This window comes from Doryrhamphus excisus, linkage group LG17 (assembly GCF_037039965.1).
Source record: "Doryrhamphus excisus strain RoL-2023G ecotype Guam linkage group LG17, RoL_Dexc_Guam_v1.1, whole genome shotgun sequence".
NCBI lineage: Eukaryota > Metazoa > Chordata > Actinopteri > Syngnathiformes > Syngnathidae > Doryrhamphus > Doryrhamphus excisus.
In genome coordinates this window covers 17330756-17357940 of record NC_136373.1, presented here as the reverse complement: position 1 = coordinate 17357940, position 27185 = coordinate 17330756, and the positions used below count along the sequence as shown (strand labels likewise).

The 27185-nt window shown below is 42.1% G+C and overlaps 3 protein-coding genes across 5 annotated transcripts; 2 read left to right on the top strand and 1 right to left on the bottom strand.

The window, feature by feature from the left end:
* The first annotated feature begins 122 nt into the window (after nt 1-122).
* Nucleotides 123-2066, top strand: riiad1 (regulatory subunit of type II PKA R-subunit domain containing 1). The gene is made up of 4 exons (XM_058083943.2): nt 123-690; nt 767-843; nt 1509-1555; nt 1622-2066. Exons 1-4 carry the CDS (start codon nt 607-609, stop codon nt 1687-1689), a joined length of 276 nt encoding a protein of 91 aa, XP_057939926.1. The 5' UTR covers nt 123-606; the 3' UTR covers nt 1690-2066.
* A 2258-nt stretch (nt 2067-4324) lies between these two features.
* Nucleotides 4325-17740, top strand: otoa (otoancorin). Of its 2 annotated transcripts, XM_078797890.1 has the most exons (21): nt 4325-4386; nt 5027-5136; nt 5216-5355; nt 6085-6193; nt 6260-6484; nt 7137-7307; nt 7375-7515; nt 7598-7647; nt 7760-7877; nt 12799-12917; nt 12984-13125; nt 13381-13577; nt 13656-13746; nt 15434-15551; nt 15619-15821; nt 15889-16038; nt 16164-16306; nt 16369-16505; nt 16574-16671; nt 16756-16899; nt 17353-17740. In XM_078797890.1, the coding sequence occupies exons 1-21, from the start codon at nt 4335-4337 to the stop codon at nt 17365-17367; spliced, it is 2673 nt and encodes an 890-aa protein (XP_078654016.1). In that variant the 5' UTR covers nt 4325-4334; the 3' UTR covers nt 17368-17740. The 2 variants fall into 2 exon arrangements, with proteins under 2 accessions (XP_078654016.1, XP_078654015.1); XM_078797889.1 differs by lacking the exon at nt 17353-17740 and having other exon boundaries at nt 16756-17085.
* A 520-nt stretch (nt 17741-18260) lies between these two features.
* On the bottom strand, nt 18261-26908 carry znf687a (zinc finger protein 687a). 2 transcript variants are annotated; one of them, XM_058083930.2, is made up of 11 exons: nt 26828-26908; nt 24898-26452; nt 23836-24085; nt 23213-23376; nt 22949-23133; nt 21471-21647; nt 21238-21400; nt 20940-21158; nt 20773-20876; nt 20078-20165; nt 18261-19862 (listed from the first exon to the last, which is right to left on the bottom strand). In XM_058083930.2, exons 2-11 carry the CDS (start codon nt 26428-26430, stop codon nt 19254-19256), a joined length of 3492 nt encoding a protein of 1163 aa, XP_057939913.2. In that variant the 5' UTR covers nt 26431-26452; nt 26828-26908; the 3' UTR covers nt 18261-19253. The 2 variants fall into 2 exon arrangements, with proteins under 2 accessions (XP_057939913.2, XP_057939914.2); XM_058083931.2 differs by having other exon boundaries at nt 18261-19859.
* Between the last annotated feature and the right edge of the window lie 277 nt (nt 26909-27185).

Genomic DNA, 27185 nt, shown 5'->3' with positions numbered 1-27185 from the left:
ATTTTATTTTCTCATTTGGATGCAGCAGTTTATGCTCGGCGTCACTAAGAGGTGTTTCTAATGTTTTAGTGAGCTAATAACAATGGCGTACAGGGGACATTGAAGTACATCACATGTTTACATTTTTCAACATGTCTGTCCGAAAAGGAGCAGGATGAAGCAGATTTATTTCACATTTATGATTTATAATGCAAAATTGTGAGTATTTGTCCTAAGATTATAACAATAACTATTATTTTTATTATACAATTTGACTGTATAATACAGTGCATTAACAATGACGACTGATCAGATGTGTAGGTGTACCTAATGATGTGGTCGGTGAGTGTTTACAGCACAAACGAACATTAAACAGGACCTCTTTGTGTACCTATGACGCCATTTTTCACTTCCAAGTACTGCGAATTCCAAGAAGTGTAACGTTTGTCGTCCATACTGACTGCTTCAGGGCGATAGAAACTACAGATCAAGCAGGTGTTGTGTCGCCATCTTGCGGCCAAATGTTGTCACTTCAAGCGATCGTTACCACAGCAACTGTTTAGTGTCAGCAGCAGATGAAAGCGCTTATCGTGACTCAGCACTTTTGACGTATTCAAAGGAGGGCAAATGGCGGCAGAAAGCGCCTCGGGAAAAAAACTGGACGTCAGCATTCTGAGCGCCGACCAGCGGGAGAAACTCCGCCTGTTCAAAGTAAGAGTCAATTAAATAAAAAACAAAGACAAGATGTGTGGAGTTTGACCGAATTTTTGCGAATTTTTGAGCACAGATCCAGACGAGGATCGACAATGAGAAGTACCTGATGGCGCATCCTGAGGTGGAAATCCTGGTTGGAGACTTCCTCAGGTTTTATAAGACGTCCATATATGACACCAATTGTTTTTTAATAAACAATAGTAACTACAGTAACTGAATTGTGAATATATATTCCAATTTTGACATCCTATGAGTGCTCCCATGAGAAAACATTGTTGGGGTGGGCATATTGTTGTCCCAAGCTGCAGTTCGGTCTATGGGCGTTAGAGGGCAGTCATGTCCAGCATTCTGGTTCGAGCAAGCGTTAGCAAGTGCGTAGATTAAGAAAACGAGGAAGTGTTGTTGCATTGTATGTTCTTAAAAATGAATGGCCAACTGAATACAGCCATTCTAACGTACAGTTATTCAACCGTATTTTAAATTAATAGACGGTTAAAATGTTTACTGTCAAGTCAACTTAATTTTTCTGCTTTTGAGTATTGACTGTTTGTATTAATATATGTATACTACAGTATATTCATTTTGATAAATATTGTTAGTTTTTGAGTTAGTACATAGTATATTTACAATGACATCTCTATCGACTGATTGGGTAACTTCTACAAATTTCAATGCCTTAGTTCTTCAATAACTACTCATTAGTTCGTCTGTAAAAATGTATATAGTTTATTAAAAGTGGTGAATGGTCATAACTGTGACACATGTACAGTTTATCATAAAATGATGACACGGTCCACTTCCTGTTTGTCTTACAGAGACGTGCTTCTTAAAAGACCCGCTGACATCTGTGCTTTTGCTGCAGGTGAGTGACAGCACACAAAAACACTCTTTATTGTTCCAATCAATGTGCTTTATCGCCTTCCTTCAGATCATTTCACTGACCCAAACCTTCCCGTGGTTATCAATGCTAAAATGGAGACCATAAAGACGGACTGAGACTGAGGCCCCTACCAACGTCTCTCTAGTGATGTTTACCAAACGTTGTGGGACAATAATAAAGGGCTGATTCTGCTACAAAGTCTTAGCTGCTCATTTAAAGCAACCTTAGGGGAAAAAAAATTCTTTATGGTGCCTACAAAGGTTGTAAACAGTACTGTATCAGGGCCCTTTATTTACCTAGGATGGTGATATTTGGAGAGATTGAAAAAAACTTACATATAACAAACTATAACTGTAATAATGATTTAGACAGCATGAGAAAGTGGAAAGAGAAATGCAGCTCATTGGACACATAGTGATTTAGGCTAATAGGCTTTTTTTCCAAGTTAATTAGGATTTTACCCACCATATAAGTGTAAAATTGTTGATTTTTCAATTTTTGCTGTCCTTGTTTTCAGTTTTTGAAGCTTTTCGCAAAATGTAAAAAGACATAAAAATATGAAAGTGTCCTATAATTTTTCTGTATGCGGCCCTCGGTGGAAAACATTTGGATTGCTTGATTCATGGAAAAAGCAAGCCTGAGATGAATGGACTAAGAAAAGTTGCAGCCTGCTCACCAAGCAGCGTGAAGCGTGACAACATTGTTGCATTTCTTCCACTTCCCGCTTCTGTGGTTAGCATCACACTTTGGTACCCTTTTGTTTGTTTTGACCTTTCAAAAAAAATCGTTCAACTAGGTCTGAGCAATATATCGATTTTTTTTAGTATCGACATTTCTGTTAAGCACGGTATCAAAAACCAGTATATCCTTCATATCGATTTAGACTGGATTTGATGGAGGTCTCATGTTTCAAGATGGCGCCGCCCGAGTACAAGCTAGTTAAGGCTGCTCCGTGTCTCCTGCAGCGTTTTATTGTTTAATAGTGCTTTATTTATTACTTCTTTGTTGTTTTTGTGCCATACCGACCCTTAAACAAGTGTGCAGCTATGGATATTCATCTTATTACGTTTGTAGTTTACCGCTTGGGCCATTGTCGACACTCGGGCGCAGCTGTTAGCATCTGTTAGCATCGTTACGTCCAATTATCGGATATCCCCGCGGAAATATGGAGGTGGAGAGGCTGCGTGGCGGGAGTGAACAGCGAAAAAGACGGCATCAACCATGTTTACCGTCTGTCGTCGTGGGGAACTTGAAATGGAAACGCTAACGGCGCTAACCCGGCTACAGAGACTACCGTAAGTGCGTAAAAGTGCACTAAGTGCACTTACTACCGTAAGTGCGTAAAAGTACCATAAGTGCCACTATTGCACTGAAGATTGAACATTATATTTTACTTTTTCTATATTTATCTAAAAAATAGAATATGCTATTTTATTTCAGTGGCAATTTTTCCAATATTGCTTATATTTTAACACAACTTTGTACACATATTTGAATTTGACTTTGGTTTGAGTTGTGTTTATGGAAAAAATGTCGATATGAGTTTTTGCCCAGCCCTATGTTCAACCTTTGGGGTGTTTGACTTTTGAGGTTCCACTGTCCATTTGCCTGACTTTTCATTAGCTCAAGAAAATAACACCAGTTGATCTTTTGAAAACTTGTCGCCCCCCAGGCGTGGAGACGCTCTGACAGAGGGAACATCTTGTCTCTTGTTCATGAATAATTGACTTAGCAAAGATTTCAACCTAAATGACAAATCACAGAATCAAAGAATGTGTAACTGTTGTTATAACGTCCTGTTCTAAAGAACTCACCAGGGGAGAGGTCTTAGTCTACTTTACAGTGTCACAGTACATGTTGGCACTCGTGTTGAACCTCAGCACCCCTGGTGCTGGTGGCACTCGTGCAGCCCTGCACCAGCAAGACACAATTATTTGTTACATCCAGGTTTTTTATGCTTCTAAGTACAAAAATATTTAATTTATTATCACTGAATTGTATAAGACAGAAATTCATTTATCACAGTCAAGTCTGAACTGCTGTCATTTGGCTCCTCTCAATGCGGAGGAGCAGTGAGTTTTTTCACCTGGATGATAGTCATTCTTATTTCTAAGGGAAAGCTTAGCCAACCACGGGAGAAAAGTCTTTTTGACCCACCATCTAGTACTCAGTATTCATGACGATAGGTTATTAATTTGTTATTTAAAAAAAAAACAGTAAAGTTAAAAAGTGTCAGTATCGGCGATCCTGGCCCTGGATTTCCCTGGTGGTGGATCCACATTAAAATTTTTCAGTATGACTTTTTTAATCCCTTCTATGAAAACATTTACCAGTAAAAAAAAAACAAACTGAAATCCTGCTCGGACACCATAAACCCTCCCACTTGACATCACACAAAAGGACGCACTCCCAGGCAGCAAAGTCTCCTCCACTCTCTACTGGAAGAGAAGACACACGTTTGTAAGTACTTGACTTCTTTTGTGGTATTTTTGTCACAGAGTTTTGATTACATTTCCATTGGACAATTTTTTGAGTGTAAAATGATTGCGGCATCAATCAAAGATGCTGCTTTGACCTTCAAGGAAAAATAAATCTAAGTTCTGTACATGACGGACGCCCCCATAGGAGGAGGTGGTAACTATGGGGAAGTTCTCATAAGAGGCCGCTGTAAAAGAGAACAACAATGAATCAGCTGTAAATGTATGCAGATCATCAGCAGTCATTTTTCATATTTTTTATCCTCACCAGCAGGCGTTTCATCATGGCTGCAAGGGGTGGATTTTCTCTCCTTATTGTTTCCTGCTCAGCCTTGGGTAAGCATCATTAGCGTGAAGATGTCTAAATACATGCCCACCTACTGTGTTGGCCGTGATATTAGTTTTCAGACAAATACGCCATGGTTGTGCTGTTATTAAACACTTTTTTTTTTTACATATTTTACATTATTTTAAAATGTGTCTGCCAAAGTCAGTTGGGGTGGGCTCCAACATACCCGTGACCCGAGTGAGTGAGGATCATGGAAAATGGATGCATGGATGACTTTGATATTTAATTATTCAACACATTAATTGTTTCAGTTGTAAAATTATATTATGTAAAAATTATTTATAAATCTGTTATTTTGTTTTTAGTATTTTCAAAATTATTTAAATTATTTTAAATATATTTTTATTATGATGTACATTGCATATTTAATTTTAAAATATAATTTTCAAAAATCATAGACACTACGTATTTTTAAATAATATTTTATTAAAATAATTTATTAAAATGTATTTATAATTATTACATACATTGAATATATTTAAAAATCTACTAGATAAAAAATAATTGTTACATAATCAAAGGGAAACTTAATCTTTCTTGCCAAATGTATTTGTTGTGTCAATTGTCACCGACTTACAGGTTATGAAATGTTAGTGATTGACACGTCTTCATTTGTCTGTTGATCAGTGTTGATCAAGTCCTGCAACGCTCAGCCGGAGTGGACGAACTCGGACACGATGCAGCCTCACAAAGGAAAAGCAGCACCGGATTCCTTCGATTCGTACCCACCAGAAACGGTGCGTTCACTGCAATCGAACATCAGCCTCGTCCCGTCTTTACTTCCGCTGAATGCCTTTTCCGGCCTTCTTCACGTAGATGTGTGCCACGTTCCGCTCGGCCAACTTCACATCCAAGGTGAAGAAGAGCAACATGGCGCCCAGCTCGGCCAGGAAGCTGCTGCAAAAAATGAAAGCGTGCTACGCCGGAACGCAGGAGTTTGTGGAAGATGTGCAACAGTGAGTGTTTGCGCGTACACACGAGTGCCATTTACTTGAGAGAAGCTAGGTAACAATTTGCACGCACAATTCCTAAGTGACTTTTACTTGGGAAATATTCAAGTAAAATTTACTTCTCAGCAAGGATTTTTAAAAAATTAAAAATACTCTTTAACATTACTTGAAATTGATTGTCTTAGACACAAAAGGTACTCTCTTTGCTAGTAAATTTTACTCAAAATTTGCCTCGGGAAGTCTGAGTGCAAACAAAGTATATTTTACTATCTGGTATCAGGTTGTAAAATCAATACATTAGTTATGTAAATATTACTGATCAAATTTACATATAAATGTGAGGATACAAAGTTACACACAATCATCAAGTAAGGCATTAAATAAAGAGTGAGATTTTAGAGTAAAAGAATATAATATAATATTTCAGGTAATAATTACAGGGCCAAAAAAAATAATTTTTTTCAGTGGAGGACATATTGTGAACCAAGTGGATAAAGATTTGGTTTGGAGGCTTTTTCATACAACAAGTTGTCATGCAACTTGTCATGTGTTAGGTAAATAGATTTTTATACATACAAAAAAACAAAAAAGAGCATATTTCACTCATACTTGCAAATGGTGATTAATCATGATTAATTAATTAGATTAAAATGTGCAATCATTTGGCAACCCTAGTATTATTATACGGAAGCTTTTCTCCATTTGACGCTATTTATTGTCCGGCTACGTCCACAGGCTGGGCTCATTGGCTTGTTACTTTAACGACACTTCCGCCTTGACCCCTGAACTCAATCAGCAAGTTCTGGCCCTGTTTGCTCAATGCTACAACCCGCTGGCCACGGTGGTACGGTACAAATCTCCACTTGTTGTTTTTGTCTTCAAATGCCAATCATCTCGCTTTGACCCCCAGCAAAAGACGCTCGTTCTCAAGAAGGTGTTTTCAAACACCAACTGGACCACGTCTGATGTGCTGCGCGTGCTCGGCGTCACCGTTAGCTTGCTGTCGCCCATACCGCTGGATAACATCTCTAGCTCCGATCTCCAAGAGGCGCTGACAAACCTGACGTCGTCTGACGTCCAGTTGACGACCAGGCAGCAGCGCAGCGTCGTCACCAAAGTACTGGGTGATGAGAAGGTGAGGCCTTCCAGGAGCTCTTCTCCAGTATCACAATGTTAGGAAATTTACATGGAAAATTCTATCAATTGGGATAAAAGATCCAAGAAAAATAATTTTCTGTCCATCGTTCCTTGGAAATTTGGTGAATCTTCTTTTAAATCATGTAAAAATTGATGATATGACGATAAAATATGACAATAAATATGAGGGCAGCATTGGCCATGATAACAAGTGGACTGTAAATTCATAGAGTGGTTCAATGACACCCCCTGCTGGCAGAAATCTATCATAACGCCACTACTCTGAAGCGTTGGACCACAGCATACATATGTATGTGTATGTATATAGTATGTATACGTATGTATATATGTATTGGTGTATATATGTGTGTATATATATGTGTGTGTGTATGTGTATATATGTATATACATACATATAAATATACACACACATATATCTACATATACATACATATATATATACACATACATATATGCGTGTGTGTGTATATATATGTATATGTGTGTATATGTATGTATGTATATATGTGTGTGTATATATATATATAATGTTTGTGTGTGTGCGCGGAAGGCCCCCAGTGAAGCAATCAAGGGATTAACTGTGCTTTTTCTTTGGCTTTCCGCCACACCGCACCACCTGCTGTGTAAAGTGTCCAGAGGTTTCCGGCCAGCAGCTGCTCCAGCTGGCTCCGGTGGTAAAAGGAGTTCCACGCCATGTTCTGCAGAGTACGAAAGCTTGGGAGTCGCTGGAAGACGTGGAGGTTCTGAGGAACATCTCCAGGGGGATGAGCAGGGGTCAGCGAAAGGCCGTGCTGCTAGAGGTGGGCATCAAACTACCTCAGTGGAGTCTGTGTTGACTTCAACGTGACGGGTGTGCGTTCACCGTAGCTGCTGAAGAAGAGGAGCGCTTCGGAGCTGGTGCGCCAGCTGCCGGGTTCTTTGCTGCGCAGCATGTCTGTGGAGAACCTGGATGAAGCGGACATCACCTCCTTCCACCAAGTGAGGGGGGAAAGCCTGAGTCGCCCACAGGTCGCTACACGCGTCACGCTCATCTTCACGCTCATCTTCACGCCCTTTTCAGTCACAATGCTAACACGTGTCTTCTCCTTAGGCTGCTTTTCTGGCTAAAAAGCTTTTCAAGGGAAATGAGTCGCTCTTTTGGTAAGCTAGACAAACAACAGCCAATGTGGTGGACTTTCAATACGCTAAGTCCCTCATTCTTGGAAATGTGTGTGTGTGTGTGTGTGTGTGTGTGTGTGTGTCATGGCGACAGGAGGACGTCCCTCCTTCAGGGCGTTACCTGCCAGATGATTGACAAAGTTGCTGACACAACCCTGCAAGACATGGCTCAGGCCATGGAGAAGATGCCATGGTGGCTCTCCCAAGCACAGGTATCAGCCCTGCACACCTTGGTATCCATCTGGTACCAACTCAACACACGCATTCTATATAAATATAATTATTACAATAAGTTCAGTAGCATCAAGTGGAAATATTAAAGAAAAAGAAAGCAAGTCGTTTTTTAAAGTTTTTTTTCAACTTGCTTCTAATGTACTTTTCTGCTCAAAAAAACACGGGAAACCTCCCTCACACTCATCTGGGGCCTCAGAAGCACCCAAAAATGGCATAAAATGCCAGTGTTTGAAATTGGTGATTTTTGACAAAAAACGTAAGGGGTTAGTATGGCGGTTTTTTGTCATTTTTTTCCAACTTGTGGCTAATGCACTTTTCTGGTGAAAAAAACACGGGAAACCTCCCACACACGCATTAGGGGCCTGAGAAGCACCCAAAAATGGCATAAAATGCCAGTGTTTGAATTTGGTGATTTTTGACCAAAAACGTAAGGGGTTAGTATGGCGTTTTTTTCATTTTTTTTCAACTTGCTGCTAATGTACTTTTCTGGTGAAAAAAACACGGGAAACCTCCCTCACACGCATCAGGGGCATCAGAAGCACCCAAAAATGGCATAAAATGCCAGTGTTTGAATTTGGTGATTTTTGACAAAAAACGTAAGGGGTTAGTATGGCGTTTTTTTCAGTTTTTTCAACTTGCTGCTAATGCACTTTTCTGGTGAAAAAACCACGGGAAACCTCCCTCACACGCATCAGGGGCATCAGAAGCACCCAAAAATGGCATAAAAGGCCAGTGTTTGATTTGGTGATTTTTGACAAAAAACGTAAGGGGTTAGTATGGCGTTTTTTTCAGTTTTTTCAACTTGCTGCTAATGCACTTTTCTGGTGAAAAAAACACGGGAAACCTCCCTCACACGCATCAGGGGCATCAGAAGCACCCAAAAATGGCATAAAAGGCCAGTGTTTGATTTGGTGATTTTTGACAAAAAACTTAAGGGGTTAGTATGGCGTTTTTTTCATTTTTTTCAACTTGCTGCTAATGCACTTTTCTGGTGAAAAAAACACGGGAAACCTCCCACACACGCATTAGGGGCCCGAGAAGTACCCAAAAATGGCATAAAAGGCCAGTGTTAGATTTGGTGATTTTTGACAAAAAACGTAAGGGGTTAGTATGGCGTTTTTTTTCAGTTTTTTCAACTTGTGGCTAATGCACTTTTCTGGTGAAAAAACCACGGGAAACCTCCCTCACACGCATTAGGGGCCCGAGAAGCACCCAAAAATGGCATAAAAGGCCAGTGTTTGAATTTGGGGATTTTTGACAAAAAACGTAAGGGGTTAGTATGGCGTTTTTTTCAGTTTTTTCAACTTGCTGCTAATGCACTTTTCTGGTGAAAAAAACACGGGAAACCTCCCTCACACTCATCGGGGGCCTCAGAAGCACCCAAAAATGGCATAAAATGCCATTGTTTGAATTTGGTGATTTTTGACAAAAAACGTAAGGGGTTAGTATGTCGTTTTTTTCAGTTTTTTCAACTTGCTGCTAATGCACTTTTCTGGTGAAAAAACCACGGGAAACCTCCCTCACACGCATCAGGGGCATCAGAAGCACCCAAAAATGGCATAAAAGGCCAGTGTTTGATTTGGTGATTTTTGACAAAAAACGTAAGGGGTTAGTATGGCGTTTTTTTCAGTTTTTTCAACTTGCTGCTAATGCACTTTTCTGGTGAAAAAACCACGGGAAACCTCCCTCACACGCATCAGGGGCATCAGAAGCACCCAAAAATGGCATAAAAGGCCAGTGTTAGATTTGGTGATTTTTGACAAAAAACGTAAGGGGTTAGTATGGCGTTTTTTTCATTTTTTTCAACTTGCTGCTAATGCACTTTTCTGGTGAAAAAAACACGGGAAACCTCCCACACACGCATTAGGGGCCCGAGAAGCACCCAAAAATGGCATAAAAGGCCAGTGTTTGATTTGGTGATTTTTGACAAAAAACGTAAGGGGTTAGTATGGCGTTTTTTTCAGTTTTTTCAACTTGTGGCTAATGCACTTTTCTGGTGAAAAAACCACGGGAAACCTCCCTCACACGCATTAGGGGCCTGAGAAGCACCCAAAAATGGCATAAAAGGCCAGTGTTTGAATTTGGGGATTTTTGACAAAAAACGTAAGGGGTTAGTATGGCGTTTTTTTCAGTTTTTTCAACTTGCTGCTAATGCACTTTTCTGGTGAAAAAACCACGGGAAACCTCCCTCACACGCATCAGGGGCATCAGAAGCACCCAAAAATGGCATAAAAGGCCAGTGTTTGATTTGGTGATTTTTGACAAAAAACGTAAGGGGTTAGTTAGTATGGCGTTTTTTTTCATTTTTTTCAACTTGCTGCTAATGCACTTTTCTGGTGAAAAAAACACGGGAAACCTCCCACTACGCATTAGGGGCCCGAGAAGTACCCAAAAATGGCATAAAAGGCCAGTGTTAGATTTGGTGATTTTTGACAAAAAACGTAAGGGGTTAGTATGGCGTTTTTTTTCATTTTTTTCAACTTGCTGCTAATGCACTTTTCTGGTGAAAAAACCACGGGAAACCTCCCTCACACGCATCAGGGGCATCAGAAGCACCCAAAAATGGCATAAAAGGCCAGTGTTAGATTTGGTGATTTTTGACAAAAAACGTAAGGGGTTAGTATGGCGTTTTTTTCAGTTTTTTCAACTTGCTGCTAATGCACTTTTCTGGTGGAAAAAAACACGGGAAACCTCCCTCACACGCATTAGGGGCCTGAGAAGCACCCAAAAATGGCATAAAATGCCATTGTTTGAATTTGGTGATTTTTGACAAAAAACGTAAGGGGTTAGTATGGCGTTTTTTTCAGTTTTTTCAACTTGCTGCTAATGCACTTTTCTGGTGAAAAAAACACGGGAAACCTCCCTCACACGCATCAGGGGCATCAGAAGCACCCAAAAATGGCATAAAAGGCCAGTGTTTGATTTGGTGATTTTTGACAAAAAACGTAAGGGGTTAGTATGGCGTTTTTTTCCTTTTTTTCAACTTGCTGCTAATGCACTTTTCTGGTGAAAAAACCACGGGAAACCTCCCTCACACGCATTAGGGGCCTGAGAAGCACCCAAAAATGGCATAAAAGGCCAGTGTTAGATTTGGTGATTTTTGACAAAAAACGTAAGGGGTTAGTATGGCGTTTTTTTCATTTTTTTCAACTTGCTGCTAATGCACTTTTCTGGTGAAAAAAACACGGGAAACCTCCCACACACGCATTAGGGGCCCGAGAAGCACCCAAAAATGGCATAAAAGGCCAGTGTTTGATTTGGTGATTTTTGACAAAAAACGTAAGGGGTTAGTATGTCGTTTTTTTCAGTTTTTTCAACTTGCTGCTAATGCACTTTTCTGGTGAAAAAACCACGGGAAACCTCCCTCACACGCATCAGGGGCATCAGAAGCACCCAAAAATGGCATAAAAGGCCAGTGTTAGATTTGGTGATTTTTGACAAAAAACGTAAGGGGTTAGTATGGCGTTTTTTTCATTTTTTTCAACTTGCTGCTAATGCACTTTTCTGGTGAAAAAAACACGGGAAACCTCCCACACACGCATTAGGGGCCCGAGAAGCACCCAAAAATGGCATAAAAGGCCAGTGTTTGATTTGGTGATTTTTGACAAAAAACGTAAGGGGTTAGTATGGCGTTTTTTTCAGTTTTTTCAACTTGTGGCTAATGCACTTTTCTGGTGAAAAAACCACGGGAAACCTCCCTCACACGCATTAGGGGCCTGAGAAGCACCCAAAAATGGCATAAAAGGCCAGTGTTTGAATTTGGGGATTTTTGACAAAAAACGTAAGGGGTTAGTATGGCGTTTTTTTCAGTTTTTTCAACTTGCTGCTAATGCACTTTTCTGGTGAAAAAACCACGGGAAACTTCCCTCACACGCATTAGGGGCCTGAGAAGTACCCAAAAATGGCATAAAAGGCCAGTGTTTGATTTGGTGATTTTTGACAAAAAACATAAGGTGTTAGTATGGCGTTTTTTTCAGTTTTTTCAACTTGCTGCTAATGCACTTTTCTGGTGAAAAAAACACGGGAAACCTCCCACACACGCATTAGGGGCCCGAGAAGCACCCAAAAATGGCATAAAAGGCCAGTGTTTGATTTGGTGATTTTTGACAAAAAACGTAAGGGGTTAGTATGGCGTTTTTTTCAGTTTTTTCAACTTGTGGCTAATGCACTTTTCTGGTGAAAAAACCACGGGAAACCTCCCTCACACGCATTAGGGGCCTGAGAAGCACCCAAAAATGGCATAAAAGGCCAGTGTTTGAATTTGGGGATTTTTGACAAAAAACGTAAGGGGTTAGTATGGCGTTTTTTTCAGTTTTTTCAACTTGCTGCTAATGCACTTTTCTGGTGAAAAAAACACGGGAAACCTCCCTCACACTCATCGGGGGCCTCAGAAGCACCCAAAAATGGCATAAAATGCCATTGTTTGAATTTGGTGATTTTTGACAAAAAACGTAAGGGGTTAGTATGTCGTTTTTTCAGTTTTTTCAACTTGCTGCTAATGCACTTTTCTGGTGAAAAAAACACGGGAAACCTCCCACACACGCATTAGGGGCCCGAGAAGCACCCAAAAATGGCATAAAAGGCCAGTGTTTGAATTTGGTGATTTTTGACAAAAAACGTAAGGGGTTAGTATGGCGTTTTTTTTTATTTTTTTCAACGTGCTGATAATGAACTTTTCTGGTTGAAAAAACAAGGGAAACCCCTCACACACTCAACAGGGGGCCCAGGAGTACCCAAAAATGGCATAAAATGCCAAAATTTTAGGGCGTCAATTTTTGACAAAAACGTAAGGGGTTAGTATGTCGTTTTTTCTGTAAGATGTACATGTATACATACATACATATATACATGTGTAAGTTATACTACTTATACTGCAGCATCCATGGTATGTACTTTCAGGTTGGATGTGCAGCCAGGAAATACTTGGCAACATTGAGGAAAGATCAGCCGGACTACTTCCAGGTCATCACGGAGGAGCAGCTGAACAGCATCCCGACGAGTCTATTCATCCACCTGCCGTAAGAACACCAAAACTGTGTCTTTAAGAGCGGAGGTCATTCATACGCTGCATATGCTGCTTCCAGGCCTCGGGAATTGAACAATCTGCCTGACTCAGTTTGCCAAGCCTTTGTCGACAAAATGCAAACAGCCGACCTCAGCTCACTGCCTCGGCGATCTCCGTCTCGACCCGCTCTGCTCCAGAAAGCACTGCTCTGCCTGACCAAGGTGCGTTTACACACGGTGTACAAATGATTGCTATTTCATAATCTATACATTTTCCTTACTGTTGTTTTCAGGTATAGCATAATCATCTTATCTTTTTACAGTATATGATACTGAAAACCTAGAACGAATAAAGTCTTATTTGAAATAACGTTGTCATGGAAAGTACACATCCATCGTTGACATCAAGATGAGTTTACTGACTGATTGACGAGAGCATGGGGTGCTCAAGCCAGGCGATGCGTTCACTGTTTTCAGGAGAACACGTCATCGCTACTGACCATGGACGATGTTTCCCGACTCGGACCGCTCGTATGCGAGCTGGAAGTCTCCACGCTTTCCAGCCTCATAGACGCCGACAGCCTCAACTCCAGCCTCCACGCCATGGCCGCCTGCCCACAACTTCCTCTGTGGAACAGGGAGGCACTGATGGAGCTCGTCACAGACAACTTTGGGTACTTCCTGTTCCGAGCGGACACCTCAGATATGAAAGAGGCGGGATGTCACAAAAAAATTTTTTCTATCTCCCACAGGGATCCGTCTGATTGGTCACAGGAGACGATGGAGTCTTTGGGTCCACTCTTGGTTTTGAACGAGACCACTCTGCTGGCGCTGCCCTTCAAGGTGTGTAGCTTCCAGTCTCCCAGCAGATGGTGCTGTTGGTCGCTAATTCTCATCGGCTAAATTAGCATGTGTGAACAGAGACAATCCAGATTTACATTTGCAGTCCAGGGAATTTTATTTATTAATACGAGGGTCACATTGAAAAAAATAACCTGAGATTTCAAGAATAAAGTCATAAATTTAGGAGAAAAAAGTTGTACTTTTACAAGAATAAAGTCATAAATTTAGGGGAAAAAGTTGTACTTTTACAAGAATAAAGTCATAAATTTAGGGGAAAAAGTTGTACTTTTACAAGAATAAAGTCATAAATTTAGGAGAAAAAAAGTTGTACTTTTACAAGAATAATGTCATAAATTTAGGAGAAAAAGTTGTACTTTTACAAGAATAATGTCAAATTTAGGAGAAAAAAAGTAGTACTTTTACAAGAATAGTCATAAATTTAGGGTAAAAATTTGTACTTTTACAAGAATAAAGTCATAAATTTAGGGTAAAAAGTTGTACTTTTACAAGAATAAAGTCGTAAATTTAGGAGAAAAAAAGTTGTACTTTTACAAGAATAAAGTCATAAATTTACAGAAAAAATATTACTTTTACAAGAATAATGTCATAAATTTAGGGTAAAAAGTTGTAATTTTACAAGAATAAAGTCGTAAATTTAGGAGAAAAAAAGTTGTACTTTTACAAGAATAAAGTCGTAAATTTAGGAGAAAAACTTGTACTTTTACAGGAATAAAGTCAAATTCAGGCGAAAAAACTAATTTAGGAGAAAAAAGTAGTATTCTTACAAGAATAAAGTCATAAATTTAGGAGTAAAAAGTTGTACTTTTACAAGAATAAAGTCATAAATGTACAGAAAAAAAGTTGTACTTTTACAAGAATAAAGTCATAAATGTATAGAAAAAAAGTTGTACTTTTACAAGAATGTCATAAATGTATAGAAAAAAAGTTGTACTTTTACAAAAATAAAGTCATAAATTTAGGAGAAAAAAGTTGTACTTTTACAAGAATAAAATCATAAATTTACAGAAAAAAGTTGTACTTTTACAAGAATAAAGTCATAAATGTATAGAAAAAAAGTTGTACTTTTACAAGAATAAAATCATAAATTTACAGAAAAAAGTTGTACTTTTACAAGAATAAAGTCATAAATGTATAGAAAAAAAGTTGTACTTTTACAAGAATAAAGTTGTAAATTTAGGAGTAAAAAGTTGTAATATTAAGTCTTACATTTACTAGAATAGAATCGTAAATTTGTGAGAAACAATATTACAATAATAAACTAGAAAATTTACGAGATAAATCATCGTAATATTCCAAGAATTACTAGTAATTATTACTAGAAAGTCGTACATTGACAAGAATTGAATCATAAATTTACGAGAAAACAGTAATTCCAAGAACCAAGTAGTACATTTGAGAAAAAAAACGTAATATTGAAGTCGTACATTTACTAGAATAGAAATGTACAATAACGAGGATAAGGTAGTACACTTCCGAGAAAAAAAAAAGTAATATCACAAGAATGAAGTCATAGATTTGAGTGATGGATGTTTGGTGTGCGGCATCGGCGCGGCGCGGCGTGCTCGTGCTGGACTTCCAGTACGAGAGCGTGCGTGCGTGCGTGCGTGCCGGTTGGTGGACGTTCAGGATGCTAGGTCCTCACCGCTATGCTTTGTGGGCCTGCAAGCCGTGGATCACGGAGGTCTTCTATTTCCTGAGGACGAGACACCAAGCAGAAGCTCTGAGGAGGAAATTCTTCAACATCATCACATCCAAACGGGAGCAGGGACGCAGAAGGAGAACAGGTCAGGAGTTAATATTTAGCGTGTTACCGTTTTTAACCCGAGATGGCGTCCATTGTCCCTCCTCTAGCCAACGCTGGGACTCGCCGTTGGAGCGGGAACAAACCAACGGTGGAGGCCATAGCGGCGCTGGGACAGGACAACGTGTTCTGGTCGGCTGATCAGCTGGACGCGATGCCGTCAGACACTTTCCTTGTTGCCATGGAAACACTCGGCACCATCCCTGACTACGACTCGGAGCAGCTGCGTGTGCTCAGCAAAAAGGCAACGGAGGTAGAGTCCGGATTAGAACTAAGGAATATCGTAAGCGTGGTCACGTGACTTTGTTGCTTGCGTCCAGGTCCTGGGTCCAGCGTCCCAGATGAACGAGAGCGTTGTGGCACAGATGGGATGCATCGCTCAGGGATTCTCCAATTCCGACCTGGAGAGGATGGCCTTCTCCTTGGACACGCTGGAGGAAATGGGACGCTGCGGCTGGAAGACGACACAGGTGACGTCCAAGCCGCTTGTATCCGCCATCTTGTTCTCTCAGTAGAAGATGTGTTGGCGTTCTAGGACGTGACTGTTTGACTTTAGAGGTTGTATTCTTTCCATCCCGATGTCCACGACCGACAGCTGAATCCGGTTTGGCGAAGCGTGGCTAAGCGCAACAATCTGGCGGCTCAGCGGCTGGACGCGTCACACATGGTGGCTCTGAACCGGTTCATGTGCGGCCTGAGCTCCGACGAGATCTCCCGGCTGGATCTCCGTGCTTTCAGGTTTGAGGTGGATTGATGATGATGATGATGACGACGATGGGTTAAAACGCGTGCTTCAACAGGGACGCCGTCGGCGGCATCAACGACATCCGCTGCTCTCTCAAAGTCGCCCAGCGGTTTAAAAAGGCGCTCGTGTCCGCCTTTGGAGACCCCAGCAGCTGGACGGCGGCGACCGTCTCCGAAGTGGGCAACATGATCGGTAGGAAGTCCCGCCCACCTTTGTCTTGTGGTGTTTCCATTCTTAGGAACGGCTTGGGTTGTCCTCAGCTGGCTTGCACGCACGCGACTTCAAATCCATGGACGCGTCCGTCTTCATGTTTCTTCGTGAGAGCTGCGTTCCGCTCCTTCATCCGACGGCCATAGCCGTGAGTCCCGTACTCTACCTGATCCATCTACCAGGTTCTTCACCTCCACGAGTCCTGACTCGTTTCTGTTCCTCACCCAATCAGGGACTCTCTGCCGACCAGCTGAGCGCCCTCGGGCCCGACAACGCAGCCAAGGTCACGGCCGGACAGCGAGCCGCTCTTTCACGTGTGCAACTGGACGCCCTGGAGAGGGCCGAGATGGGGGAAGGTCCAAATCCTGCAAGTCAGGTGCAATCAAGTGGTAATGTGATGACTGTGCGGTATTTACCCGCTTAGCCAAAATACGACAAGCCAACAGAACTCTGGTATCAACGGTATCGGTATCCACAGTCATGTATCAACATGGATCCCTGTTTTATTTGACTAATAAGAGTGGTTGACTACTGATAATATGGAAATAATAATCATAATCTAATGACGTAAATAAAAGTGAGCATGAAGACACTCTTTTCATGTATCAGTATTAACAGTGCTTAGCTTCTTTTTATACTTGCACAACAGCAAACAATGCTAAAACGATGCTCCATAAATATTTCAAGATGGCGACCAGAGCCACGCTGCTTTCCAACATGGAGGCCTCCTAAATGAAGCGAGCGCTCCCACACTAAACCAAATCCATCCATGAAAAGGTGAGCTGGCCTACCTTCATGGTTGTCATTCTGGTGTCTCTCTGATGTCCAGGAGCTCCGTCAGTGACCACCGAGGGGACGTCGGCCCTTGGCAAGCTTCTGGTTCTCCTGGTTGGCTTCCTGCTGCTGTGACATCCTGCAGACATCACTGAGAGACTGGCTACATTTCTTAAAAGATCAAATATATAACTGTGAATGTTCTGAACTCCTGTTTCCATGCCACCAGCTGGACTTGTGTCACAGCAAAGTCAGCAGCACTTGAATAGCGCCTCTGCTGGTCGCAGCCAAGCAGTGCACTTCAAACACTGAAAGAATGATTTTCTTTAGCTGAACGTTGGCGCCATCTAGCGTTGGAACACTGAATCTTACTGTTAATAAAGACCACAAATTAATTGCATGACAATCTGTCACTTTATTTTTTTTGTTCGAACACCATCAACACCTCGCTAAATTGTTGATTGATCTCCTGAGAAGATAACCACAAGCGCACATAAATCACTCAATAATAATAATAATAATAATAATGCACACATTAAAAAGAATCGTTCTCTAAAAGTCTATTTGTCCCGCTCAGAAATATTCTGGAAAATTCACACAATATTCAGGAAAATATACAAAATTTTGCTGTCGGCCGACTGAGCCACTGATTCAAGTTGAAACCCGAAGTCTCTTATTGAGTGGAAAAGACACATTTAGGGGGGATAAAAGGACAAACATACTAAATGACACAATGTCAGCATGCACAGTGGAACCCGTGGAACCCGTGGAACCCGTGGTCCCCCCAACATGTTCTGGATAATAAGCCCCCAAAGTTGCACTAAAACATACGAGACTGAAGCCAGCATCTAACCAACCCGTGTAAATCAGCTGTTAGCAACGCCTGCAATGCTACAGTATGTCTGTCCTGGCTGCTCAGTACCGTACGGTTAAAGTAACCATCAATTACAACATCAAAGTTACTTGTTTTTGTCATCTAGGAGTTAGCGTGAAGCGGCTAACCGAGTTCCACTGTAAACGCTGGCTCGCTATGGAGAGACAAGGACAGTGAAGAAAAGTCTGGCAGTTAAAATAAAACATATTTTCACAGTCGAACTCGTTGGAGTCACTTTTTTTTTAAATTTGTGGCGACAGAGACGAACGCATGGTGACGGATCTCTCGTTGCCATATCACAGTGAAAAGCGGTTAGGGGGAGTCTTTAACGGGATTAAGTCCTTTCGGGTCATTACTACCGTGGTGAGATGGATATTTTTAAGTCGTTGTCTATGTTTAATTTCACTAATATTTTTGTTTTATATTATTTTATTATTTTTTTAAATATTTTTTTATTTATATTTTATATATTTTATATTTATTTATTATAAATTATTAGTAGCGGCATTTATTTATTATATTTATTTATATAAATTTATTTATTTTTATTATATTATTATTTTTGTATTTATATATATTAATCTCTTGTTTATGACAGTTAGAAAATGCTTCATCTGGACCAAAAATATCCCCAATTTGCTTACATATGCATATTTTAGGCTAATAGTAGGCCGAGTCGAGTACGAAACTGCAATGCAACACATTATGACTAATTGTATTATTTTGTTTGCATTGTTACATTCATATATTGTTTCATTCTTCCAAAATAGTTTTTTTGATGACATTTTTTGAACCTAAAATGTGATTATACTGTAATTCTTATCAACAAATTTAATGCAAAAATGATTGAATAATGTTGAAAAAGGTCCATAAAAAAGCATCAGTACCGTTACTATTGGCCCTGCCTGTACTTGGTGGGACTCAATACCAACTGGGACACGTAGAAAGTGGATTCGATCCTGAGCAGGAGGTTCAAGGCTAAGGCAAACAACATGAGCATCATCTCTAATCTTTACGTCATTTGTGCAATTTTTGGTTTCAATTTAGCAAAGCCACGACTCACCGACCAATAAGGCGCCTCATCACGGTTTTCCCGGGTTTCTTGCGTTGATGAAGGCCATCCCGTGAGTCCTGAAGTGCGTGTTGAGATCGGCGGTCTTGTGGAAGCGTTTGCCGCACACCCGACAGTCCAGAGACGCGTCCTCCTCCCTCGCTGCAGCCATGTTTGTTGGCGGCGGGGGCGATGCTGCTGCAGGATAAGCCGCAGGATTCTCATCAAGGATCCGGCTGTTCGGTGGAGACGACACTTCAGATGAGTTGGCCGTTTCCTGTTGGTCAGTGAACGCGTCTCGGACTTTGTGGGTGATGAAGAGGTGGCGTGAGAGCGAGGTGGCGGAAGTGAAGCAGGCGCCGCACTGCACGCACTGCTGCTTGCCGACGCCGCCCTCCGACGTCGCTCGATGCTGGCTGATGTGCGCCAGGAAGGCCGGTTGGTCTTCGGTGGCGAAGCGGAAGCCGGAGGACTCCGGGGGGGAGTGCGGGGCCGGCGTGGAGGAGGAGCGGCGCTTCTTCACAGGAGTGGACTCGTCGTGGTGTTGGTGTTCCTTCTTAGCGGCCGCTCTGCGTCCACGGCGGCTCAGCGGCGTCCCGTCGTGTTCCGAGGAGCTGTCTGCTTCTTCGGCGGCTCCCTGCTGAGATGACCTCATTTCACATTTGGCGCTGACCGGGACGCCCCAACAATCGTGCCTTCACAAACGTGGCTCCTGATCACCACAGCGTTATTACGTCCACCTAATGGCCGCTTGTTGATATTTACTTTTGGAAACAGGATCAACTCCATCATTTTTGCATTTTAGGACCAATTTTTATCACTGTGGCGAATATTGTGGCCAGGAATTGAACTTACCTTCTGCATCTCCGAGCCGTGTCGAAGGCGGACGTGCTTGTCCAACATCGCTCTGCTGCTGAAGGTTTTCTTACTGCCCGTACAGAACCTACAAGCACAAACAATCAATTCCTGGGTGGGTAGAAAAAGGCACGTCTACACCCATGAGACCCCTGCACTCATCAAATGTACCATATCTGGCTCTCAAGCCACAGGCTCCCTACCCGTGTTAACATTGCGGGGATAAAGAAGGCAAATACGGTGTTCCCTCGCTACATCGTGTTTTGGTTTTTTTTTAAGTGCAATTTAAATATATTCTAAAGAGCGTTGTGTTCTGTGTCCTTGTGGTGTATTAGAGTCACCTCTCAGTGCTCTGCTGTGTGTGTCTGTTATTGTATTACTGCTACCGGTATAGCCACAACAGTCCTTACTGGCTGGGGAACAATCTCGCTGTCGCTAGTGAACTAGCTTACTTTGTGTGCTGCTTGCTAACCGCCAATAAACAACAAAATAACCGGCTAAATTAAACTTTGCTTGAAGGAGTCGGATAACGGCAGTTTTAACAAGGATAGAAAAACACTGCAGCTAAACGCCACCAGGACAAATTGGCTACTTAAATTGGCTACTTCACTTCTTGGGAGCAATTTTGGGAACCTATCGCTGTACAAACTAAGTTGGTGAAGATAATGGCGGTTTGCCAGCAGCGCAACACTCACTGGCAGCGGACGCCTCGGCTGTGTTTGTCACGGATGTGCCGTCTCAGACTGGAGGTGGAGGTGAAGGAGCTCTCGCATTTGTTACAAGGGAAGTTCTTCAAGATCTAAAAGCACACCAAATGACATGAAAATGGCTGCCGTGTGACCATCAACATGAACTCGGTGACCTTGTTGTGCTGTTCCGCCATGTGGTGGATGTACTGTTCCCGGTCAAGGAAGCGCGCCTGGCAGTCAACGCAATTCCACCCTGAGAGAGTCTTTGCGTTGCCGTCCTCCTCGCCGTTTTTATCGACGTCATCCTCACCGTCTGAGCTCTCTAACTTGACTGGCGGCTGCGGGCTAGAAGAAGCTTGGGCACCGGGCAACTCTACGGCCGCTTTGTGGCTCTGTGGGGTCAGTGGAAGAAGGGACGACGTTAGTCGCTCATCTTCCAACGCTGGATTTGAGGAATAAGCATGAAAATACCTTGACGTGATCCATTAGGGAATTCCTCTGGGAGAACAGCTTGGTGCACTCGGGACATTTATACACATGCACCTTTTGATTGGTTAGGTGTGACTCAAAGTGGACGCACAGCAAGGACTTGTGAGTGAAAACGGTGTCACACATGACGCACTTGTAGATCAACCTGTGGAAGACAAACACGTTCCTGTCAGAGGCACGCATACGTTTTATGGTACGACCCGTGTGCGGCGTACATGGCCTGGCCCTCGGTTAACGTCGGGTGATGCGTCGCGATGTGACTTTGCGCGCTGGGGGCAGATTTAAAGGCCATGGGACAGCTGGGGCACTTGTGGAAAATATCACAGTGGGCCTGCTGGATGTGGGACTTCACCGAGTTCAAGCCTCCAAACACCACCAGGCAACTGGAACATCTGAAAAGACAGACAGACAACCCGTTTAGAAACATGTTTAGAGCCCTCTAGCCATGAAATAACACCCCTATAGTCACATTTATATTTGTATCACCCAATATAGTAGCAGTAATCAGAGAAAATATGAAATAATTGAATATTTTCATAGCTATGGCACAAAACAAAACTATTTAGAACCTTGTAAACACATTTTTAGAGCCCTCTAGACATGAAATAACACCCCTATAGTCACATTTATATTTGTATCACCCAAAATAGTAGCGGTAATCAGAGAAAATATGAAATAATTGAATATTTTCATAGTTATGGCACACAGAAAACCTGTTTAGAACCCTGTAAACACATTTTTAGAGCCCTCTAGCCATGAAATAACACCCCTATAGTCACATTTATATTTGTATCACCCAATATAGTAACGGTAATCAGAGAAATAATATAAAATTGAATATTTTCATAGTTATGGCACAGAAAACCTGTTTAGAACCTTGTAAACACATTTTCAGAGCCCTCTAGCCATGAAATAACACCCCTATAGTCACATTTATATTTGTATCACCCAATATAGTAACGGTAATCAGAGAAAATATAAAATAATTGAATATTTTCATAGTTATGGCACAGAAAACCTGTTTAGAACCTTGTAAACACATTTTTAGAGCCCTCTAGCCATGAAATAACACCCCTATAGTCACATTTATATTTGTATCACCCAATATAATAGCGGTAATCATACAAAATATGAAATAATTGAATATTTTCATAGTTATGGCACAGAGAAAAACCCGTTTAGAACCTTGTAAACTCATTTTTAGAGCCCTCTAGCCATGAAATAACACCCCTATAGTGACATTTATATTTGTATCACCCAATATAATAGCGGTAACCATAGAAAATATGAAATAATTGAATATTTTCATAGTTATGGCACAGAGAAAAACCTGTTTAGAAACTTGTAAACACATTTTAGAGCCCTCTAGCCATGAAATAACACCCCTATAGTCACATTTATATTTGTATCACCCAATATAGTAGCTGTTCCTTGTTTTTTTTCCTGGATGGTGTACTTCCTGTGGTGGCTATTGTCTCACCAATGTATTGTAATATTCGTATTACCCAATATAGCAGACATAATAACAGTAAATATGCCATTTAAGGAGTATAAAACAGAACAGGAAGTGACGTCAGTGAGGTTCCGAGTTGAGATTTAACTTGTCATGTGTTATGACCCCAAAAGTAGCCAGTGTTATTATTATGGGATTGTTACGCTATTATTAAACGTGTTTAGCAATTAGCTGCCACACCTGTAACCGATGCGTCGTGCAAAGTGCAAACAAGTGTGATCCAGATGTGCCTGAAAGTGCGCCTGCTTGGCCGTGCCGCCACATTCGGGGCAGACGTACGGCGGAGCGCCTTGGTGGATGCGCTGATGCGCTGCTGCGCTGCAGCCGTTGGGCAGCAGCATGGGAGGAGAACACTCCGTGCACGGCTGGAGGAAGACGAACCCGAGTCAAAAGATGCCATGAATTGTTAAGTGAAAATAAAACAATGGAGACTATTTGACTCACCGTGCTTTGAGATTGTTTGCTTTCTTGGAAATGTTGAGCCACTTCCTCTTTAGTGCTGAACTGAGTCTGACATTCTGGACATTTATTCCCGATGACCTGCAGGGAATCTGCTTTGTTTGGTGTCGCTAGATGTGGCTGCACCTTGGACTGGAAAGTGGACTGTCCTAAAAATGATGGAGACACAGGGTCAAACTCTTGTAATCATAAAATCTTCATTAAGTGCAAAATAAGACCATTGTGTCCGTTTAAAAGAAATCGCACTATTATTCATTCATTCATTCATTTTCTACCGCTTTTCCTGATGAGGGTCGCGGTGGGTGCTGGAGCCTATCCCAGCTGTCTTTGGGCGAGAGGCGGTGTACACCCTGGACTGGTGGCCAGCCAATCACAGGGCACATATAGACAAACAACCATTCACACTCACATTCATACCTATGGAGGAAACAGGAGTACCCGGAGAAAACCCACGCATGCACGGGGAGAACATGCAAACTCCACTGGAATTGAACCCTGGTCTCCTAGCTGTGAGGTCTGCGTGCTAACCACTTGACCGCCATGCCGCCCCGCACTATTATTATTATTACTACATCGAGCTAGCTGCACAGAAACGGAGAGTCACTAACCATTGGGTTCACTGTGGCTGATCATCAGCTCCACAGGCACAGGATTCATGACCAAGTGGGAACACTGCATGATCAGGCCTCGCTCCTTGTGCTCCCTGGCGTGCAAAAGGAGGCTGCACTTGTTGAAGAATGCTAACCGCTTGGCGCAGTGATTGCACGTCACCTCGATGCGAAGCGAACGCCGATCGTAATGCCGGGCCAGACTCTGCTCAAGGGCGAAGGCGTCGCCGCACTCCAAGCAGCGGTAACCCTGTAAAAGGTTCAGAGTCAAGATACTCGTAGGAATTTGAAGTAAATATATCGGGAGTTTTGGTGCATATCGCCCAATTCCATACTAATTTTTTTTTTTGGATGTTTATGAGATTGATGTTGATGAAATAACACCCCTATAGTCACATTTATATTTGTATCACCCAATATAGCAGCGGTAATCAGAGAAAATATGAAATAATTGAATATTTTCATAGTTATGGTACAACAAAAACCTGTTTAGAACCTTGTAAACAATTTTTTAGAGCCCTCTACCCATGAAATAACACCCCTATAGTCACATTTATATTTGTATCACCCAATATAGTAGCGGTAATCTGAGAAAATATGAAATAATTGAATATTTTCATAGTTATGGCACACAAAAAAAACTATTTAGAACCTTGTAAACACATTTTAGAGCCCTCTACCCATGAAATAACACCCCTATAGTCACATTTATATTTGTATCACCCAATATAGTAGCGGTAATCTGAGAAAATATGAAATAATTGAATATTTTCATAGTTATGGCACACAAAAAAAACTATTTAGAACCTTGTAAACACATTTTAGAGCCCTCTAGCCATGAAATAACACCCCCACAGTCACATTTATATTTGTATCACCCAATATAGTAGCGGTAATCAGAGAAAATAATATAAAATGCCGCACTCCAAGCAGCGGTAACCCTGTAAAAGGTTCAGAGTCAAGATACTCGTAGGAATTTGAAGTAAATATATCGGGAATATGAGTTTTGGTGCATATCGCCCAATTCCATAATAATTTTTTTTTTATGTTGATGAGATTTACCTGTGCAGGCAGAGGAAGGCCCCACTCCGGAGGAGGGGGGGAGCTCAGGTCCGGTTTATAACATGGCAGCAGGTTCTTATTGGTGAGAATTTTGTTGAAACTTTCCACCAAGTTGGTCTGGGTCTTGGAGATGACGGCCCCGGCGCTGCTGACTATGGAGGCCGGTCGGCTGCTGCTGTTCTGAGGTGGGCTCTGCAGAGTCTTGCGACCCAGGCTGCGGAGGCTGCCGCCACTCGGGATGGTTGATGATGCGGACATGGGGGGAAGAGGTGCAGTTTTTGCGACGCCGACAACCGCGGGGGGGACTTTAGCTTTCGGGACTGCTGTGCTTTTTTCTTTGATTGCACCTTCCCGGGATACCCCCTTCTTAGATCTTGGATTGGGAGCTTGTGGTGAAGATTTTGAAGTATCCACGCCCTTTAAATTTGCCCGTTTTTTAGGCGTTGTCTTTGTTAAAGTCTTTGGAGGCACTTTGATTTTAACTTTCAGGGGCAACAATTGGGATGGAGCTGTCAGCGTAGCATCTGATGATGACTCGGACGGCAGGCCCACATCGCCATTTTCCTCGTTTACAGTTTGCTCATCTCCTGCAGTCTTCTCAGTGTCACTCGACCTGCCCTCACAGTCCATAAGCTCCTCCTGGTAATCAGAGGCAGCATGGTTCTCTACTGTAGACGACTCCGGGCTGCTGCTTCTCTTGTGCGGCAGAAGCCCCGTCTCGCTGGGTGGTGGGCTCTCGGGCGAGTCCCTCTCATCGATGATGTGCTCTGGGTATTTCTCCTCTTGCACCGGTGCAACCAGACAGTTCTGGCTTGGAGGTTGTGGAGCTGCAACCGAAACAAGCTTCACTTCCTGCTCATCAGAGGTGCCGGAAGATGCATTTTGTGGGGGAGTCCTTGAAGTGGTTTCTGGGGAGGTGCACAGCTCAGGTTGATACCTGACGCCGTGTTTCAGTTTCGGAGGCGACGGCATGACAAATTCGGGGCTTTCGTGGATGACCAGCGGGCTTCCCAAGTCTGGTTCCGAGTCCTCCTCATCCAAATGTGTGGTATTCTTATTTGAAGCATTCCCATTGTGTGCTAAAGGAGAAGCACGGTGCGCCTCCTCCTTCTGCTGCGTCGACAAGGAAGGAATTGGAAATTTGCTCGACTCCAGATGTGGATTGCAACCTGTGTCATCTTCGCTTAATCTCCATGGAGCCGCGTTGGGACCACGAGCAGCAGACCCAGCATTGTACCTTGACTCGGTGTCATCCAGCTCAGGAGTGTCTGTGGCGTTGGTTTTCTCGCCGTCATCTTCACAAGCCCGCACGGTGTTCATCACAATGACACTGACAGCAGGGGGGTTACTGCGAGAGGTTGGTGAGCCCGGGAAGGTGGAAGGGGAGCGGCTTTGACCTTCCTTAGCTTTATCAACATTATTATTAGCGGCAGGCACATTGTCGTCTTCTGGGCTTGACTGGATGGCATCAATGTCCGGGATATCAAAAGCTGCCAGCAAGTCATCAAAGTCTGGGGTCTTCACGTCCCCCATCCCCCGCCTACAGTTTCAGAACCTATCAAGACAGCACGTGAGTGAGGAACAAGTCAATTGTTGGAGTTTCTTTCTACATCTAAATATACAGCTGACGCAAACCTGAGGTTGCTCGACTTCATATTATATAAACAACACACACGTATTGTATATTAACAATATAACCACGGCTCATTATTGATGTCAAACATTACATGTCAAGATTCAACAAGTGGTTCCTTCGGCTAACAGCTTAGCACGGCGAGCTGGCCTCGTTGACGTCAACCATATAAAAGTGAAAAGCTAATAAAAATGTGCAACACTCAGCAAACGAATAATGTTTAGTCGTCTTAAAATGTGCTATAGGTTCCGTGTTTAATGATAACATTCGCATGAACGTGTGCTAAAGTTGCGTTACCTGTCAGCGAGCGAGGTTGAAGACAGACTTTCCTCTTGGTCGCACAAATATTACGTCACCACAAGGCGCAACGGCGGTAAAGACTTTACGTCAACTCAATTCACTTTACAGCACTTTTGTTTGGGCAGTGGAAATAACAAGTATTGTGCAATATATGGTTGTGATACTATTACTAGTACTGCTACTATTACTAGTACTGCTTTAATTAAACTTTATTTTATTTAATTAAACTCATTTACTTTAAATGACACTGCTATATTAACAAGCTACAAAATGCGTCAATATACAGTGTGGACCAAAAATTTTATAGTTAATTAACATTTGACACTTATTCAATATATATTATATATGTTTAATA

Bases quoted from the DNA above. Each gene is read 5' to 3' on its own strand.
- otoa (XM_078797889.1), top strand. From the start codon at position 4,335: ATGGCTGCAAGGGGTGGATTTTCTCTCCTTATTGTTTCCTGCTCAGCC. The intron at 13,747-15,433 runs GTGTGTAGCTTC...TGGGCCTGCAAG, and splicing joins TGCTGGCGCTGCCCTTCAAG to CCGTGGATCACGGAGGTCTT. The intron at 15,552-15,618 runs GTCAGGAGTTAA...TCCCTCCTCTAG, and splicing joins GGGACGCAGAAGGAGAACAG to CCAACGCTGGGACTCGCCGT.
- riiad1 (XM_058083943.2), top strand. From the start codon at position 607: ATGGCGGCAGAAAGCGCCTCGGGAAAAAAACTGGACGTCAGCATTCTG. The intron at 691-766 runs GTAAGAGTCAAT...TTTTGAGCACAG, and splicing joins AGAAACTCCGCCTGTTCAAA to ATCCAGACGAGGATCGACAA. The intron at 844-1,508 runs GTTTTATAAGAC...TTTGTCTTACAG, and splicing joins CTGGTTGGAGACTTCCTCAG to AGACGTGCTTCTTAAAAGAC.
- znf687a (XM_058083930.2), bottom strand. From the start codon at position 26,430: ATGGGGGACGTGAAGACCCCAGACTTTGATGACTTGCTGGCAGCTTTT. The intron at 24,086-24,897 runs GTAAATCTCATC...AACCTTTTACAG, and splicing joins GCCTTCCTCTGCCTGCACAG to GGTTACCGCTGCTTGGAGTG. The intron at 23,134-23,212 runs GTGAGTCAAATA...GTCTTCCTCCAG, and splicing joins GCAAACAATCTCAAAGCACG to CCGTGCACGGAGTGTTCTCC.